Genomic DNA, 19,481 nt, shown 5'->3' with positions numbered 1-19,481 from the left:
GAAATGGATAGTGAAGATGACTTTAAATAAGAACAATCAGAAGACCTGAACTGGTCCTTCATTGTTAATTTGCCTGTGGGTGCGAAGAATAAAACTAATATTAATAAAGTTATTTTTCGATAAAATATGTTATTAATTTTATTTCAGGATAAAATTGACAGATTTTGTAGGACTGGCTAAAATTTTGTAGGACTGACAAATAATCATGCTTTGTTGGTCCCATGACCGACTGGTCAAAATAAGTTTTCGCGAACTCTGCAGAGCTAAATAAACATGAATATGTATAATCTATTTATAGGTGGAGCCATCAGAGCAATAACATCAACAGGGACGACCAAGGGCGTGGATGTAGAGGCAGTAGGAAGTATTAATGGTGTACCTACTTATGACTTTGATCTTGATGGTATACAGGCTGAAGATAAACCATGGAGAAAACCAGGTCAGTCAAATTTCCCTTTTTAGCTCACCTGGCCCAAAAGGCCAAGTGAGCTTTTCTCATCACTTGGCGTCCGTCGTCATCGTCTGTTAACTATTACAAAAATCTTCTGCTCTGAAACTGCTGGACCAAATTTAACCAAACTTGACCACAATCATTATTAGGGTATCAAGTTTAAAAAATGTGTCCGACGACCCCACCTTTCAACCAATTTTTCCCTACTATCTCGAAAATTATAATAGACTGAAACTTTGAATAGCAAAAATGATCAGCAAGACAAGATCTACAATTAAGTCAACATGACCGAAATTGTTAGTCAACTCCTTATTGAAGTTATTGCCCTTTAATGACAATTTTTCCCATTTTTGCCTATTATCTTGAAAACTGTAATGATTGATAGAAACTTTGAATAGCACAAATGATTAGCAAGACAAGATCCACAAATCAGCCATTTTCAATCGACTCATTATTGGAGTTACAGCCCTTTAGTTATAATTTTTGTCTCGCCTTGATGGAGTCAAAAAGCGAGACATAGGTATGCTGTTTCCGTTGTCCGTGGCTGCGGCGTCAACAATGTATTAGTGTGTGATTAGGTCTAGTTTATGGTGAACCACAAGTGGTAGATCAATGATATTTGGCATGCAGTTGTATTAGCATTGGCACATCTTATTTCCATGGAGATTATTTGGCCCTGACCCCTCAGTCATGGTCTATTGACTTTGAAACTTTTGCTTAGTTTACATGTATTAGTTTGTGATTAGGTCAGTTTATGGGGAACCACTAGTGATAGGTCAATGATATTTAGTATGCAGTTGTATAAGCATTGGCATATCTCATTTCCATGGAAATTATTTGACTCCACCTCCTTAGTCATGGTCTATTGACTTTGAAACTTTTGCTTAGTTTACATGTATTAGTTTGTGATTAGGTAAGTTCAAGGGGAACCATTAGGGGTAGGCCAATGTTAATTGGTATTCAGTTGTATAAGCATTAGCACATTTCATTTCCATGGAGAATATTTGCCCCCCTCCTCAGTCCTGGTCTATTGACTTTGAAACTTTTGCTTAGTTTACATGTATTAGTTTGTGATTAGGTCAGTTTAAGATGAACTGCTAATGTTCAGTCAATGATATTTGGTATGCAAATTTATTGGCATTTGCAAGTATCATTTCCATGGAGATTATATAGCCCCACCCCCTCAACATGGTTCATTGACTTTGAAACTTTTACATAGTTTACAAGTTAATGTTTGTGGTTAGGTTTGTTTAAGGGGAACGACTTATAATAAGTCAATGTTATTTGGTATGCAGTTGTATTAGCATTGGCACATCTCATTTCCATGGAGATTCTTAAGCCATGTACCTTCAGTCATGGTTCATCGACTCTGAATATTTGCATAACTTACATGTTAAAAGTATTGCTATTTTAATTTCAACATTTGCATTACAAAATTACAAAAAGGGGAGACATATCTCTGTGATAACAGTTTTTTTAACATTTGTTGCCTATTATCTTGAAAACTATAATAGATAAATAGAAACTTTAAATAGGAAAAAGTATCAGCAGGATAAGATCTACAAATATGCCAAACATGACTGAAATTGTCAGTTAACTCTTATTAGAATGTTGATTTTTACTAAAAAGTGGCAATTGTTGAAGATGCAGGTGAGCGACACAGGCTCTTGAGAGCCTCTAGTTGTATTACCAAAAAAAACTTTGACTAGAGTGGCTCAAATATCTTCATAAGTGTAGTTCTTTCTTTTTAAGAAAAAGATTTTATTTAATTGCTACAAAACAAATGTTCAGTAATAACTTAGTTTGTATAAATAAATTATCATGAGGATGAAAACTCAGTTTTACCATTAATCTCCTATTCTTGAATAGAATTTTCCTTAGCAACTTGGCAATTAAAGTCGTACCTGATCTGGCTAAATTAACCAAATAATATTCTTCTAAAAAATGTAAATTCAAAAATGTTTGCAATGATTGCAAAAACTGCAATAGGAGGGGTTTGGCAAAAATGTTAACTCACATTTTAAGAACAATGGACCTAAATGCAAGATTTTATTACACTGTATACAAATTATGCTATAAAATTTCAACAATCCCAATAATAAATGCACTAAAAAATCAGCATTTATAGTATTCACACGTCATAAAAATTAAAGGGGTGTTAATAAATAATGTTATTAAGGAAAATTGTGCTTCACTGTTGAAAGTTGGCAATTATGAATACCCAATCAAAAAGCACTGTTATATAAGATGCAAACCAATTCCAGAAATGGACAATCTACACCTAAATTCACAATTTCAAAGGGTTATAACTGAAATCATACTAAAGGTAAATTTAAAAGAAATGTAGGTTCTAAATTACCAAAGTTATACAATATTTATTCTCCTCACAGGTGCTGACATAACGGATTATTTTAACTATGGGTTTAACGAAGATACATGGAGACAATACTGTGATAGACAGAGAAGAATGAGGTCAGAAGCTGGATCCATGGGAGGGAGGACTTATGTTAGTATAAAAATTTACGAAATTCAAATGGTTTATTTTTAAAAACTGAAGAAATGAAAATATTTTGTATTTTGCCGTAGTGTTTCATAATTAGAACTTGTACAATAGATTTTCACAATTCAAAAACATAGTACATGTAGTTATACATTTGTTTTACTTTGATAACCTAGAAATATAATAATGAATGTTTAAACCTTGTATGTATCCTTCAAATGATCAGAAGACATTGATATGTTATAAATTTTGTTCAAAATAATTTCTTTAGGACTTCAAACATATCTCATCCCATTTAATTCAAAAAATTAAAAAATTATCAAAATAGCCTAATTTTTAAATCATGTCATTAATATTTATACATGAGTCAAGGTGTTACTTAAACACATATTTTGCAACAAGATGTCATATTTGAAGATGTGGATAAAATATCTTTTAGTTAATGCCTTGGCTCATGTCTATTTTGTCTGAAAACAAGCTGTGAAATACTGAATTTTTGCCAAAATGTCAATTTTGACATGTTTATTGCATTGCACTTAAGTGGCCAGATTTTATCAATGACTTAGTATAGTTTTGAAAGTTAAATTTTTTACTATAATTACAATATGAGGGGCAAAATAATGGCTGTCCTTTATTTAATTGCAATACGCATAGAAGAAGACCCTATATTAATACTGAACGAATAACAATGAGATGAAGAACAACGATCAAGAGTTGTTGACATATTTTCTAAACTATGTTGAAGTCCTTCCTTTAATCACAAAGTGATTAAAAATTGTTCTAGAGTTGTCTCTCTTTGTCTGTTGTTAATTGTAATTCACAAATACCAAAATTAAAATACTACAGACTTTCTGTATATTATACTCGTATTGTGTAGAGGTTCCATCCTCTGTTTTTCATTTATAACTTTTACCACTTATACAAAAACAATCATTCTAATTACACATACATTTTATTACACCAACTTGTATTTACATTTTCATGACTAGAATATACATTTTTACTTTGTGGCATTACTTTGGCTACAGAGTATTCTATAATATTTTGTTGAGGCGCCAGGGTGACTACCGATTACCTATACACAATGGCTATCAGCTGACCTATGTTGACATAGTATCATAAAACCCCTGGTAGTTAAACACGGTTACACCACCACCTACCATGGGGAGTGACCGGGGAAAACACTCGTATTACCAATGCTCCAGGGCCGAGTGAAATAATCCCCCAATCACTACCAGTCTCCCTGGACCGCCACATGAGAGCCCAAGTCATCTACCAAATCTGACTTGGGTTCTCACCTTCACAAAATTTTCATTATTGAAGCATTGGAAAAGTTGAAATTGTTGTGCGTAGGAAAGACTCAACCCCTCCTTGTATATTATTTAAGAAAACCTGGTTTCCAGTTTGTGATAAATGAGCTCCATCTGTTCTGTATAAAGACACTTCACTTGCCCTAATGTTCTCATGTAAAATAGCTTTCCCCCCATTTTCTATTACAAAGTTTTTGACCACTGAATTCACTCTTTTTCTCTTCTGTTCGATTATTGCACCCACATTCAAGGGTGCAAAATGCCAGTATCTGCGCTGTAGCATTGAAGACCATATTATAATAACTTTTTTAAATAAAGCCTGGTAACGTAGGATAGAACATTTTACATTTTCAATTAAACCCTTTCCTGTCAATTCTAAATCTGTCAAATCATTAGCTCCACAGTGAATAATAATAAAATTAGGAGAAGGTAAAAATTTTCTTTTTGCATCCAGTAGGGAGTCCAATCTTTAATCTGTAAACCAGGTTGCCCAATCCAGTATGTTGTAACACCTTTGGACTCCAGTCCCAGGTTGGTCCTACCATATTTCTTCGCCTCTACATTGGCCCAATGAACAAGGGAACTTCCAACAATCCATAAAATCTTGGGACCTGTGAAAACTTGTAGCTTGTTAGCCTTTTGAATCTAGAAAAATTGCAACCTAATATAGCGAGAATAAGCATGCGGTTTCCATCTGCCTAATTTCATAATTACCTCCTCTGAGACCCCCTGCCTGGCTAGTTCCGTGGCTCCCCCAATTCTAAAACTATGTGACCTAAAATTACCTTTACTAATATGAAGAAAATGTAAAGCCTTTTCCAGTATACTGCTGAATTGGTATCTAGTTAAAGGCATACCATTATAATGAATAAACAAATCTTTATTGTTACAGGTAGGGCGTACCTTTAAGTATTCGTTAATGAGTAGTATCGGACAGTATTTTTTTCTGTTCTCAGGTATCAACAAGGTAACGGACTTTCCCTTTTGGTCAGTTATTGACCTTCTTACCCTTAGCTCCAGGACTTTTTTCTTAACTAAAATATCAGAAATTGTTAAGTTGGAGCCATTTATAGCAGACTTGGTTTTTGAAGTAGTGATTTCCCCTACCCTTAGCAAACCAAAGAAGGCAACTGAAAAAACTGCTGAAAATAAAGCAGCTTCATATTTATTCTTACATACTTTATCTAAACAACCTATCATATCTGCTAACAATTGCACTGTAATTGGTGCTCTAATGTCATTACGTTTCCCTCCTTGAATTCTTTTTATTCCTTCTAATGCCTTGCCAATTATAAAGAATTTTGTAGTATCCTGTATGCCTTGTATTTTATGATGGTATGAAACTCCTGATATATAAGATGATATGGTACCCCCAGAAAGACCTTGTACTGACAAAAAAGCTATAAAATTTAGCAAATCATTGACTGGCACTGGCCATAGCTGTTTCAATTTGTAATATGATCTAAAATTACAAAGTTTTGAAAGAGCCAAATTGTATGATTTTTGTGTATTTTTGGACACACCTTGATTGACAATATAATCCGCCACCTGACTTAAATGTTCCAGATCTGTGTTGGAATTTTGGTTGGCCACTGGTCTGCTTCTGGAGCTAGGCTTCTGAACTTCCCCCACTGAGAACGAGAAAGACAATCAGCAATTTGATTTTGTTTTGGAAGGAATATAAATTGCCTTAACTGACGTATTGTTTTTTAAGTTCATTAAAACCATTTGTCTTACTAAAGTCATAACTCTACTTGATTTGCTTGTTTTCATATTAATGATTTGAACAACTGCCTGATTATCAACATGAAAAATAACTTTTTTGTTAACAAAATATGATTCCCAGGACATAAGTGCTGCTACAACTGGAAACAACTCTAACAATGTCATATCTCTGGTGATTCCAGTTTCAACCCAATGTTTTGGCCATATGCCTTGGGCCCACTGACCTGCAAAATAGATCCCATACCCACCTATGGACCCCCCTGCACTATCCATGAACAACTCTTATTTTTCATTTGAAACCCATACATTGTCGGTTATTACAGTGACACCATTGTATTGTTTTAAAAAGTCTAACCAAACTTCTAAATCTGCTTTCATCTGCTTGTTTACCCGAATTTCGTAATATGATTTTCTTACCTCGATTGTTGAATTTATGAGTCTGCGACAGAAGGTGCGGCCTGGAGCAACCACCTTGCAAGCAAAATTCAGGAGCCCAAGAAGAGATTGCATATCTTTAAGAGTTATTTTAGAACTGTCTAAGGTATCTCTGATTTTTTGTGAGAGTTTGACAAGTTTTTCATTTGGAAGCCGCATGATTAAATTCTGTGTATCAATTTCTATACCCCAAAAAAATTAGTAATGTAGTAGGCAAAGTAGTCTTGTCACTAGCAAGAGGAATACCTATTTTATCGCATACCTCTTGGAATATCTTCAAAGTATTGCCAACTTTTGATGTTTGGCTCGACTCGACAAAAAGAAAATCATCTAAATAATGGAGGTTATTATCATTTCCGCTTTTTTGCTGTATTATCCAATGCAAAGCTTTTGCAAATTTCTCCCACAGGGCACAACTTATTGAGGCCCCCATTGGCATCATTTTATTAAGATAATATTCACCCTGAAATTTTATCCCTAACAAGTCAAAATCCTGCGGGGCAATTGGCAACAAGCGAAAAGCTGCTTTTACATCACACTGACTTAAACGGGCAAATGTTTTGTGTCTATTGATCAAACATGCTGCTTCGTCCACTGAACTGTACTGCACTGAACAATGATCTTTATCAATACAATCATTTATTGAATTATTCTCAGGATAGGATAAATGTTGAATAAGTCTAAAATCCCCATCCTTTTTTGGCACTAGCCCCATTGGTGATACCTGAAGTGTGGGAAAAGGCGGGTATCTGAAAGGACCAGCAATGCGACCAAGTTTAACTTCCTTCATTAATTTTTCTTTAAAAATGTTGGGTAGCTGTAATGCCCTTTTTAAATTGGAACTCTCCCTTGGTTCCCTAGAGCCAAAATATTTTAATGAAAAACCATATTTGAAACCAGATATAATTTCATGTGCTACATTGTTATGTGGGTAAAATTCTAAATAATTTTCCAAGACCGATACTTTAACAGGAGTATTTCCTAATGAATAAAAATTAATACTTTTTGTTACTTCTTCCTTGGGCCCGGTTATTACATTGGGCCTTTCTGTGTTTGCCACTGCATATTTCACATACATGTTTAAACCTACAACGAGGGAAGTAGGGACAGTCATTACCATTATTATAGTATTTACATGACATATTTACACTTCCACTAGTTACCTGTGATTGTTGATGTGTTCTCGTGTTAGTGTTTGAAAGTGTAGCTGCATTTGAGTTATAATGACCATGATTTTGTGTATTTGTTCTATAACCATGTGATTGCCCTGACACATTGTTTTGTACTGTGGGAGATGAGATGTGTAATAGCCAATATTCACCGTGTATATTTCCCCAAGATAAATTTGGATTCTTTTCTATTTTTAGCCTAAATTGCTCATCATAAGTGGCCCAGTTTTCTGACCTCGTTGCCGCTAATCTTATATCGCGCATATATTTTAACAATTCCTGTGCCCGTGTCCTATATTTCTCAATGTAGACACTCATAAAAACCATAAATGCTGAAGTCCGTTCATTTATGGACAAATAACCACCCGACGATTTTTTTTCAATGCAAATTTTCCCCCTTTTTAATTTCAAATCGCCCTCGTCAACCTCCTCAATTTCTTTTTGCGTTCTCAAAAGATAATGAAGCTCTATAAACTTTCCCTCCCAATCCCAAATCTTTTCCTTAATTTTAAAAGACACGTGTTCCCCTACTGTGTCATGAATGCTAGACTCTTGTTTTGGAGTGAAATCAATGGAATTATTTGCCATTTCAAAATTTTTGTGTGATGGGTCGTGCCTAAAAAAGGGAAATGCCTGTGGATCCTCCTCCGACTCATTACCTGATGATATTTCAGTATTTTCTTCTGGTCCTTGTGTCTCCACGTGTCCAACCTCCTGTGTTTTCCTGACCATTCTTTTCCGTCCAACTCCGTCCTTCTTTTGAGTGATTTCTTCGTTCCGCACTCCCTGTCCTTCTTTCCTGCTGGTCGTCCTCCTCTTCTTTCCAATGGCCCTTGATGGCGATCCCCAGGCATTTCTTTTGTTTGGCATCTTTTCGTTTAAATAATTTAACTAATTTCTGCAGCACCTGCTTTGTTGTCGACAGCAAATTAACAAGTGCCTGATACGGGAATTCCAAAATTTAGATTCCACCTGAGAGCGCCATCTATGGCCATGCCAAATATGGCATTGAGCTAAAGGCTGCAACACCCACACACCCACACAAATATTTGATTGAATTAAACCAGATTATTGAAAATATTAAATTTTGATAATCTCTATTATTGTGCAAAAATTAAAGATTAAATTGATTAAAGTAGGGCTTATTTGTACATTGAAAAACATGAATTCGTGTGTAGTAATGTGTATGTATTATTATTTTAGGCAACAGTACGACCCATTGGAGATCCAAAGAAAGATTTACTAGGTAATTTGATTGAAGTTAAAAGTATGAAAATGGATGCAACAGTAAGGTTAATGAGACACTTTACCAACTTAGGAAATTTTATAAAACAGCAAAGTACCATGGGTTTTCTATCCTATTGATTATAAATTTTAGAATTGATTCCATCCCTAACAGATAAAATGTTGACCAACATTACATAATGAATATCTAAGTGTAAATTATAGATAGTAACATTTGGTTATATTTTTAAAATCTTAGCTTTGACCTATTGAAATGATATAGTAAACTTATTTTAAATGATGTTTTTTTTTAGTTACAATAAATCTTTAGATACAAAGAAGATCGATTAAGACCCATATCATTGATAAAATAAAAAGATATGGGGTAGATATACACTAGAGGATATCCTGCAAAAAATCTATTACACAATTGTGTAAACTGAATTTTATCTTACATATAGTATCAAAGATCCAAAATTATTTGTGAAATTGGGGAAGGCATTTGTAAGGTTTTAAATGATAATGATTTTATAGTGTATTAGTTTATAATAAGATACATATTAAAACATTTTGAAAACGGCACATGTATCTAAATAATACAAATAACATACATATATAGAAATAAGAAGATGTGGTATGAGTGCCAATGAGACAACTCTTCATCCAAGTCACAATGTATAAAAAGTAAACAATTATAGGTCAAAGTACGGCCTTCAACACGGCTCACACCAAACAGCAAGCTATAAAGGGCCCCAAAATGACTAGTGTAAAACAATTCAAACAGGAAAACCAACGGTCTAATCTATATAAAAAACGAGAAACGAGAAACATATATAACCATTTTGTATTAAAATTTGATGAATAAAGTTGTTGTTTTTAGGTGATTCAGTAAGATCTGTTCCTGTTTTGGAGAACAGGAAGCCAGTCACTACCAGAAAAATTGCTGGTACCATTGATGTTATAGGGAGTACAGCTAGAGATTCAAGGCGACCTGATTCTACTGGAGATCCTATTCCGACAACAGGGTAAATAAGGTTTGAAAGCAAGCAGTCACAAAAACTCATTGTGTCCTTTCCATTTTTAAATGACCACAAACAATAATGGTCCATATTACATGGTATAATTTGTCTGTTTCAAGGACTTCTGTCAGTAGACACAAGTTTATTCAGCAATAACTTTAGATATAGTTGGCAGATCTTATGGACATTTTAACACAAAGTTTCTTATCATGAAAGAAATTTAAATTGATTTGGGCATTTTTATGCCAAACATTTTTGGAAAATGATTTTTCATTTTCTTTGATGTACAATTGGATTTTGATGTAGTTTATGTTTGACTTCGTTATAAAAATTTCTATGTGTAAAAGGGCAACAAATATGAGGTTTCATTTCTAGTTTCCTGGATAAAAAGTGTCCTCTTAATATTCCAATATTTTGATTTTTAGTCTGATTCTTAGTCTATAAAATCCTCATGTAAATTCCTAAAAGCATATTACAATCAGATTTGTCTAATGGTTACCCAGTTTTTGGAGGCAGAAAATTACATGCTTACATGGTAGATAGAATTCTAGATTAATTCCATCAGGATTATGGAAACACAGCTATGAGGAGGAAAGTGGTAAAACAAAAACTGTTATATGGTACATTGAATAATACTACTTTGCGAGCCCTAAGTGTGCCAGACTTGATACACAGTTGTTATATTATTAACCTCTTCTCAGTGCTTGTGTTGAAATATTGTGGTAATATCATGCAGTTCTTAACTTTAGGCTGTTATTTTAAGAATGAAAACTGTAACTCAGTCAGTTCATGGTGACATGAAAATAAGATAGACACATCAAGTATATGACTATACTAAAACCATATAATTTTTTCAGGAAATCTTACACAACAGACCCTACAGCAGGAATACCTGGCTTGCCACCAGGGATACCACCCCCAGATTATTCAGTGCCACCTCCAGGATTACCACCACCTGGATACCCTCCTCCTGGTATGTTTATTGGAATCAAAACAATAGGAATTAAATCATCTTCTAACACTGCATTTCATTTTAGTTTAAAGTCTTTGCTTGGGATTCATTGAATATTTGATTTACTTAAAAACAAACTTTTTTTAAAAACATTTTGCATGCATGATAGATTTTGCTTAAATTTTCCAGGAAGAAAATTAAATGTATATCCATTAAAAAAAAATTCCAATAAAATTTATAGCAATCTTACTTATTTTCAAGTAATATGGGGTTTGAAATTTTACAATTTTACAATTTTATAATGATAGTGTACCAGGAAATCAAATTTTGATGTTCATAAAACAAAACTTTATAGGTGGAAATTGATATTTTTTTGGGGATCAAAATTAAAAATAACCTCTTACAGGGAAAAATAAAGTAAAATGGGGTATACTTTCTTGTTTTCTTGCTATTTTACCAAATGTGGAGAAATTGGTTAGTTTGCAATAATTTCCAGTTTAATTATCTCCACCTAAATCGAAAAACCTTTGTTCAAAAGTTTTCTCCCCTGACAAAATCACAGATTCCTTGTCAGCAATTACTTTGTTTTTTTACTAAATGATTTGAAAATTTGCGAACTTAATATACAAATCTGAGAATTTATTATTATGTTTTTTGAAATGCACTTGATTCAAAAATTTTATCTTATTCTGTATGATAAATATTTGAATATGTATTTTTAGCTCCCCATTCCCAAATGCCCAAACTTAACCATAAAAAAACCCTTAAATGTTTGGTAAATTCCACATAAATTTTAACTCAAAATTTTGTAAATAATGAAACAAAAAGAAAATGTATCTGCCTATATGACTTAATTGTTCTATAGATTTTCCTTTATAAAGGTTTTGTACATATCATTTTAGGTGTTCCTTTAACTAGTGTTCCACCTCCAGGAGCCATACCTGGCTATGAACGTAAGTATACTTTACATTTTTCAACATTAATTACACAAACTGCTTTAGAAATAGCTTATTTATGGAAAAAAATGATAAATCAGATTTTCATACTACTGCTAGAAGATACATAATAAACTCAATTGTATGAAAAAGATACAGATGTCATTAAATAATGTATTATCCAATTAACCTGACCTGGTTGAATATGACTTTAATATGGAGATCATGATTTAGCATGACTTAAATAACAATGTAATGGAGATGTGCTTTATTCAGAAAATTAGTGATACTATTTTCAATGATCTAAAAACATCAATATAAAATGTTTCTGCGTATTAAATGGTAGTGACCTACAGATTGCCTTTAAAGAAATCAATGATCTGTTCTAGAAATTATAGTCATCATGCCTTATCAGGTGAAATTTACAAAGAGAACTATTTTAAAGTAGATCTTAAAAGAAAGAAAAAGATTAAAGAAAACTGAATATCTTAATAAAAATGAACTTTTACTTTGTTTCAGATTACTATCCACCACCAGCAACCAGGTTTGTAAATTTTATCTGTTGATGGAGCATGATTACTAACTCACACTTTTTTTTAATTTTTACCAAAATCATAGTGATATAGAGATAAGACAATAACAAGTGGATATATATTATTTTGTGCTTGGAACATTTATTTGCATAGTTTAGATTAACTTTGTTTGCATAGTAAAGGGTTTTTAAGGTTGCCTGTGTTTTAGAGTTGACATATAGGGATCATTTTGCTTCATAGTCACAATCTTTCAATTCTCACTCTTGTTAATCTGTAACCATTCAATGTTGAATATCAAAACCTGCTTATTTTTCTAAATTTTGTGAATAAAAACACAGCCAGGAACACCAAGAAAGATAACTTTTGACTGTAAAAATTTCAGGGCTTTTCATATAACAAGCAATGGGAACTTCATTGACCTTATCATGTAAAAATTTCAGGGCTTTTCATATAACAAGCAATGGGAACTTCATTGACCTTATCATATATTTCTGATAGTTTTCCTCACCTACTCACATATTTTCAAGCTGGAGAATGTGACCTATTCCAGCAGCATGTCCTATCACCTTGTATATAGGAAGTGGTCCCCCTGGGGCATCTTCCCATCCATCACATTTTCATTGGTTCTTAAATAATACGATTGAAATTAATCTGATTCAGATAACTTTTTAAATGAAGTCTGGTATGAAAACTAGTTCTAAATGTTTTCAATTTTAAAAGTTTATCACATTGATTCCAAGGTTTTTAAAACTAATGTTATGTTTTTAGTGTTGTAAAGCTATCGGCAACTTTTGTTATACCACTTGAATTTAAAGTTGCACAGACAATTTTGCAGGAAAAAAGTTTTTGTTCCTTGTATATTAATTTCTAATTGTCTTTAATAGGTTTTAAATAGCTAAACACGAAAGGCAGGCTTGGAGGATTCACATCTATGTTTATTAACTTGCTTACTAATAAATTAACCACAGGTTTTCATATTTACTGAAATTAACATTTAATATTGTTACTAACAAAACTCTGCATAATGTTTATACCCATACTGGTGAGAGGGCATGCAAACTTACTTGTTATATTTACCTTACAGAAAGTCTAGAAGGTGAGATAAATACAAGTTTTTTTTTTACTGAAAAAAAAAGAAAACAGTTTTTCATATTCCAAGAAATGAAGTAAATAATAAAAAGTATCATTGATAAAGGATGTTATGTTAGGTAACAAAGTCTTCAATGTGATGGTTGCATGTGTAGTAGCTCTGTATGTTTGGACAAGGTATTGATGGCATGTTAGTTATTACTATGTAAATAACATCCATTTTTCGTTCCTTTGAATGATTTTTATACTGAAACAGACATATTTTTAACTTCCTACAAGTTAAATGAAGTTAACTTGTCTTAAGCTGTAGGCAACTGAAATTAATGGGTGTGAACTGAATTAGCAAGGTGAAAACTACTGAATGAAAATTACTTGTGAAAAAAAAAAAAAATTAACTAAATGTTTACAGAATTCAATACAGTAAAACTGATGAAAATATTTTATAAAATAATTGGGTAAAGGAATGCACGTTACATTAAGATATGCATAATTTGCTTAGTGGAGAACAGTTCAAACCAGCATATTTTAGAGTTGCTATTATTATAGTTGGTGTAGGTCAGTCAGTATGTTAATAACTTGATATTGAAAGCTTGGATTATATATTTGCCCGTCAGTAGATGTACCATCAGTGCCTTAAAGCATTAAACAACAATTAACTTATTAATATCCTTGTTATGGAATAACTTTAGCAATCTGCATATTTCTATAAAATGTTCCCTTCAGAAAATAGAAGCATCAACACAGTTATGAAGATTCTTAAAAATATTTGATATATATATATAGAATAAAATGTTATGGAAAAACCTTAAGCATCACAATTTTGACTATGACATGTATTTGGTAAAACTAGATTTTAGGAATAACAATACTGTAGTTGAAGAGTTGACACCGTCATTTGATGATTTGATAGTTGCAAATGCAGTTTTACTGGCAACTTGTAGGGGAGCCTGTAAATTGGATATGAGAACACAGATGTTATTCATTATTCCAGCTTTCATTTTCATGTAGGGAGGAAGTGTCAAAATACAGATTCTTGACAAAATTCCCAAAGCAATTTTTCATGGCATATAAATTTTCCCTTATACAGTATGTTAAAAGCTTCTAATTATTTGCCAAACCAGTTTTGAGGCAATCTACTTGTAAAATTCTAAATTTACTCTGCTCTAGGAACAAATATTTAACTACTATCTAAATCATATCTTTTGTTCTTTCAGATTTGATGAAAGAGGATCTAGTTACTATGATTCACAGGCATATGGGGCAGCTTATAATGATTCACATTCTGCTTGGGATAACAGGTAAAATAATGTATATTACATACCAAATGATACATGTAACACATTGTTTTAGTGATAAGTTAGTTTATATAGCATATCAACTCATTCAGTTAAAGATAATTTTGCTGGGGAATTCTTAACAGTTAATTTTGTGTGATTTACAATAAATTTCTTCATATATATTTCATAAAAGGTCATATATACCTGAAATATTTATACACAGGGTATTTCTTCTTAAAGTTACTTGGGATAACTAGCATTCATAATGATACTTTTATACTGTGGATTCATTTATTTTCTTGGGTACCAATTTTTGTGGATTAAGGAAAACTTACATTTGCGTGGATATTTCATTTCATGGTTTTGCCAAAGTCTACATACAAACCTATAGAAAAGTTGTCATTCATTGAACATCTAATTTCGTGGTTCACCCATACCCATGAAATCCACAAAAATTGGTATCCAATAAATAACAATGAATCCACAGTGTTACCTTTTTTTCACATTGAAAAATAAAGAATATTAGTTTAGGGATTCATTTTATTTTCAATATATTGAAATGAGAGATGATTGGAAATTACAGAGACAACTGTTGATAACTCTTAGCTTAAATTCATACCAGCTTGAATAATTTTTGACTGAATAAAACTATGTATACTAAATATTCAAGAAACTGTTGTATTTATGCACATTTATATTTAAATATTGCACATTGTGTGGAAAATGTATGGATTAATTTCAAGCTTCCCATGCACAATAACACTCTATAAGTTTGGTGTATCTGAAGTCATCAGGAATGATCAAAACAAAACATTTGAAAGCAGCTGATTTATAAATACTTGAGCTATAGCATGTATAGTACCAAGCTGGTCATGTAGAATACTGCTAACAGTTGCTATGACAGTACAGTCTCTTCCTAAAGTCGTTAGATGAAAGGGAAAATGTCATGTTTCCAGTTACTTAACCAATCATCTCATATTACCCAAACTAAAAATTTCTTTATTGCTAATATTTAAAAACTCTTCTTCTTTTTCCCATACCATGTTTGACATAAAACTGCCGAATTAAAATATGACAACAAATTAAAGTGCTCAGCCTTTATCTGTGCTTTATAATTTAATAAATTACCCCATGCATTCTCAAGTTTGTATAGACTAGAAACAGGAAATATCTTATAACCATGAAAGTAAGCCGTATGATACTAGTTCCTCTTTGAACTGCATAATAAAGAACCATTCACTTGATGAAGAGTGCGAATAGATTTCTTTCTCAACTGCTTCTTTGTAGTCTCACACTTTTTCTCACTCTTTACTCCTATTTAAGATTTGGTTTTGTTTTTTGTTTTATATGTTAAAGATGTTCTTGTTTTTCTGAATGATTTTATCACAATAGGCTTTTTCTAAATGTAAATGTATATTTTCATTTATCTTCAAATTGAAACGAAATTCCCATTTTGAAAATGAAAGCAACTACTGATAGTCTGTCACTAAAATTAATGGAAAATCATTTTTGAGTTAGCTGTATAGTGGGCAATCTGACAGAACAATTTAATTTCTAATTCCTATGATATTTATATTTTATTTTTATGGCTAAAATAGAACTTGTTTTAGAACAAATTCATGATTCATATTCAGTTGCATACTCTTTTTAATATAATACATTTCACCTTTAATTGCCAACATATTTTGTAAAAAGCCTCTTCTCTTAAAGTATAAACAGTTAGTATATGTTACAAAAGCACTTAGCTAAAAATATTATGCAAGTTAATCACAATATTTTATATAAAGTAATGTGAATTTTCTTCCAGGATGTTCCCTACTTCTCCTTACTAGGCCCATGAAAATATAAGTCACACCTCCCTGTTATTCTGGAGTAACATGATCCCTGAGTATTAGTTGCGAACTTAATATACATAAAATCCACTGATTTAAAAAGTTTGAAATCCACAAATCAATAATTTAATAAAAGAAATAAAAAAATAAGTAATATTTCCATATGTTAGAATCAGCTTTTTCACAATATGCTCTGAATAGATTCTGACTCTGGATTTCAACATTTATATATTATCGTTCATGATATAAATGAAAAAATACAGAACTTTACACACTTTTTCTATCAAAAAGATTATTTTGATTTTTGAGCAGAAAGAAAAAGTAAGTAAACAATTAAGCCTGTTTAGTCTCTGTAGAACCTTGACATATTGTTGTCAAATCTGTGCATGATGGTAAACAAGAATATAAACTTCCGTTAAAAGTGGTGTTGGTTACAGTGGCATGTAGCATATCCCAAAGTGTATATCGCCTATTTCAGCTATTTCACAGCATTGCTTTATATAATTGGGTATGGTGTTGTATAGTTTGTCACATCATTCTTTAGTCATGTTATTATGAAAAAAATGTTGATTTTCAGATGAAATTAGATGTATCGGAACGACACAAATGGCCTCGCTCACGAAAAAACCTTGAAGCTATTTTAAGGAGTGGAAATTTGAGAATGAAAGTCTGTACAACTGTTATTTTCACAAAATGTTTAAAGTCCAAAGCCTGTTTGTTTTTGCAAAAATAAAAAGAGCTGAACCAAACATAAACTTGATCTGTAACTCATCATAGTAGACCCATTGGTGGCCTTGGGCTGTTTTCTGTTCTTTTGTTGAAATGTTGTCTCTTTGACGCATTCCCCATTTCCATTTTCAATTTTATCAGATACTAAAAGTTTGCTCAATATGTGAAGGTGTTCGGAAAAAAAGTCCGTATAACTGCTATTTTCATGAAATTTTCAAAGTCCAAAGATTGTAATTTCGGCAAAAATCAGCAGAGTGAAACCAAACATAGTTTCGATCTGTAACTCATCATAGTTGACTCACATACTAAAAATCAGCTCAATATGTAAAGGCGTTTTAAAAAAAAAAGTCCATATAACTGTCCTTTGCAGAATGATAGATAAGGGTAAAATCAAGGCTTCTAAAATGGTCATATTTGCCAGACAACTGGGCCAGGAATGAAACAGTTATCCTACGTGGGTTTGCCATTTCAACGTTCATGTAATTCAGAAAAATCAACCATTTTGATTTGACCTTTTGCCATTTACAGCCACACTTTTCCAGTCATAAAAGTGACAGTTCTCTATAAACCAGCCTACTATAATCCCCTCTAATTACAATCTAGGTTAATTAAGTGTCTAACAGGTGAGATTTACCTGTGATCACCTGTGTCAGGTAAACTATTTGTACTGGACATCAATCAATCTTTTTGGAAGTTATTTTTTTATTAGAATTAAAAACATTCCTAGTTTAAATCTTACTAATTTTTAGCAAAACAGATTAAGACTATCAGAAAAACGTATTTAAAACGATAAGATCATAATTTACAAAGGTGGTAAAAAAGTTTAACAGACAGAACCACGTCGATTGAAATATTAGAAATGTGCGCATGTGCACAAGTGTGATTTTTATTATTTAATAATGTGTCTAAATTCATCCGAAACGATAAAATGTCTTTTATACCATTATCTTACGTTCATCTCAGGTATTTCCCTAAGAAATAACGTGGAAAGAACTGCTTAAACTCAATAATGCTAGATAAAAATACACCGATTTTGTACAACCGTCCCCGTTCCGTGTTCTATCGTCTAGTAAATATCTGGTATTGGAAAACATAATTATCAAATAACTAAGCTGGTCCTTGACTGACTAATACACTATGTTAAGTGTGTGGATATATGCCAATCCGAACCATACACTATCAATGTAATTGTTAATGTCAAAAATGGAATTTATATAAAAACTGAAAAAGTATGAAGTCTATGTAGTTTAATGATTGTGTGATTTATGATGCACTTTGTAAGGCAGCAATTTGTGTTGATAAAAACCATGCATGATTTGTAATTAATGCAAATTTTGGTGTATAAGCTTGATGAAGATATGTAAGAGTAAACAAATATGTTTAAAGTTTCAGTACAATAAAACAACTACATTTATTTTTACATTTTTTTATATTGACATTAAAGAATATAGACAGACAGGGATCTTGGCAAAAGATTACTTACTGTAAATTCAGAAATTATTGCAAGATTTTTGTTTAAAAAAATGTGACTGGGTGAGTATCGAAAAAATAAGAACTCGTATTCTGATATCTGATAGATATATCTTAATACACCTTTTCACGAAATCACAATAATAAATCTCGCATTTTTGTCCATTCTTCAAAAATCGGAATAATAAATGCACACAATAATTTCTGAATTTACAATATCTAAAATCTATACTTCCCCCTTCCAACACCACAAACATAGACGATGAACACACAAGGTAAAAGTAAGAAATAGGAAAATTGTTTGCCTTTGCAAAGCTGATGGGGGACTGTGATGTTCACATGGATATTTTCTTGCTTGGCTACAGTCAATTCTCAGAAACTTTGATTGATATTTAGTTATATAATTAAATGTGCTGGTGCATCTTGGAGAGTGATGTTTTTGTGACTCTACCCATGATACATGATCATCTAGAATAACAGGCTCTTATCAAAACTAGATGACTCTGACCAACATTTTTCTATTCATGGCAAAGTAATAAAATTTTTACTCTTGTTTTCTTATACCAAGTGATATACAGCCATTTAACATGGCGAAATGATGCATTTAAACATGTTAAAAGAGCATTAAATTCCACAACCAGATTTCTTTTCATATAACTTGATTTGAGGATATGTCTGAAGAATTTGAAAAAGATGTAATTCCAATTCTCCAGACCAACCTCAAATCAAGTTATATGAAAAAGGAGGTTGCATAATATCATGGAACTTGCAATTGATATGAAGATGTATCCAGGCAGGGGAGTCAAATCAAAGGAGACACTGTGTCCTATA

At 32.2% G+C, this 19,481-nt stretch overlaps 1 protein-coding gene across 2 annotated transcripts in view; it reads left to right on the top strand.

Moving 5' to 3' along the window:
- Positions 1 to 19,481, top strand: part of LOC127716245 (pre-mRNA 3'-end-processing factor FIP1-like) — a 35,501-nt gene that overhangs the window by 8,222 nt on the left and 7,798 nt on the right. For both annotated transcript variants that reach the window (XM_052222372.1, XM_052222371.1), the window contains exons 6-13: positions 299 to 439; positions 2,842 to 2,957; positions 8,794 to 8,836; positions 9,695 to 9,839; positions 10,691 to 10,806; positions 11,688 to 11,738; positions 12,240 to 12,264; positions 14,557 to 14,640. In XM_052222372.1, coding sequence (XP_052078332.1) covers positions 299 to 439; positions 2,842 to 2,957; positions 8,794 to 8,836; positions 9,695 to 9,839; positions 10,691 to 10,806; positions 11,688 to 11,738; positions 12,240 to 12,264; positions 14,557 to 14,640 — 721 coding nt within the window. The remainder of the gene's footprint in view (positions 1 to 298; positions 440 to 2,841; positions 2,958 to 8,793; positions 8,837 to 9,694; positions 9,840 to 10,690; positions 10,807 to 11,687; positions 11,739 to 12,239; positions 12,265 to 14,556; positions 14,641 to 19,481) is intronic.

The sequence above is a fragment of the Mytilus californianus genome, unplaced genomic scaffold (assembly GCF_021869535.1).
Source record: "Mytilus californianus isolate M0D057914Y unplaced genomic scaffold, xbMytCali1.0.p SCAF_9, whole genome shotgun sequence".
NCBI classification, from domain to species: domain Eukaryota; kingdom Metazoa; phylum Mollusca; class Bivalvia; order Mytilida; family Mytilidae; genus Mytilus; species Mytilus californianus.
This window is presented reverse-complemented; position numbering and strand designations above follow the sequence as displayed.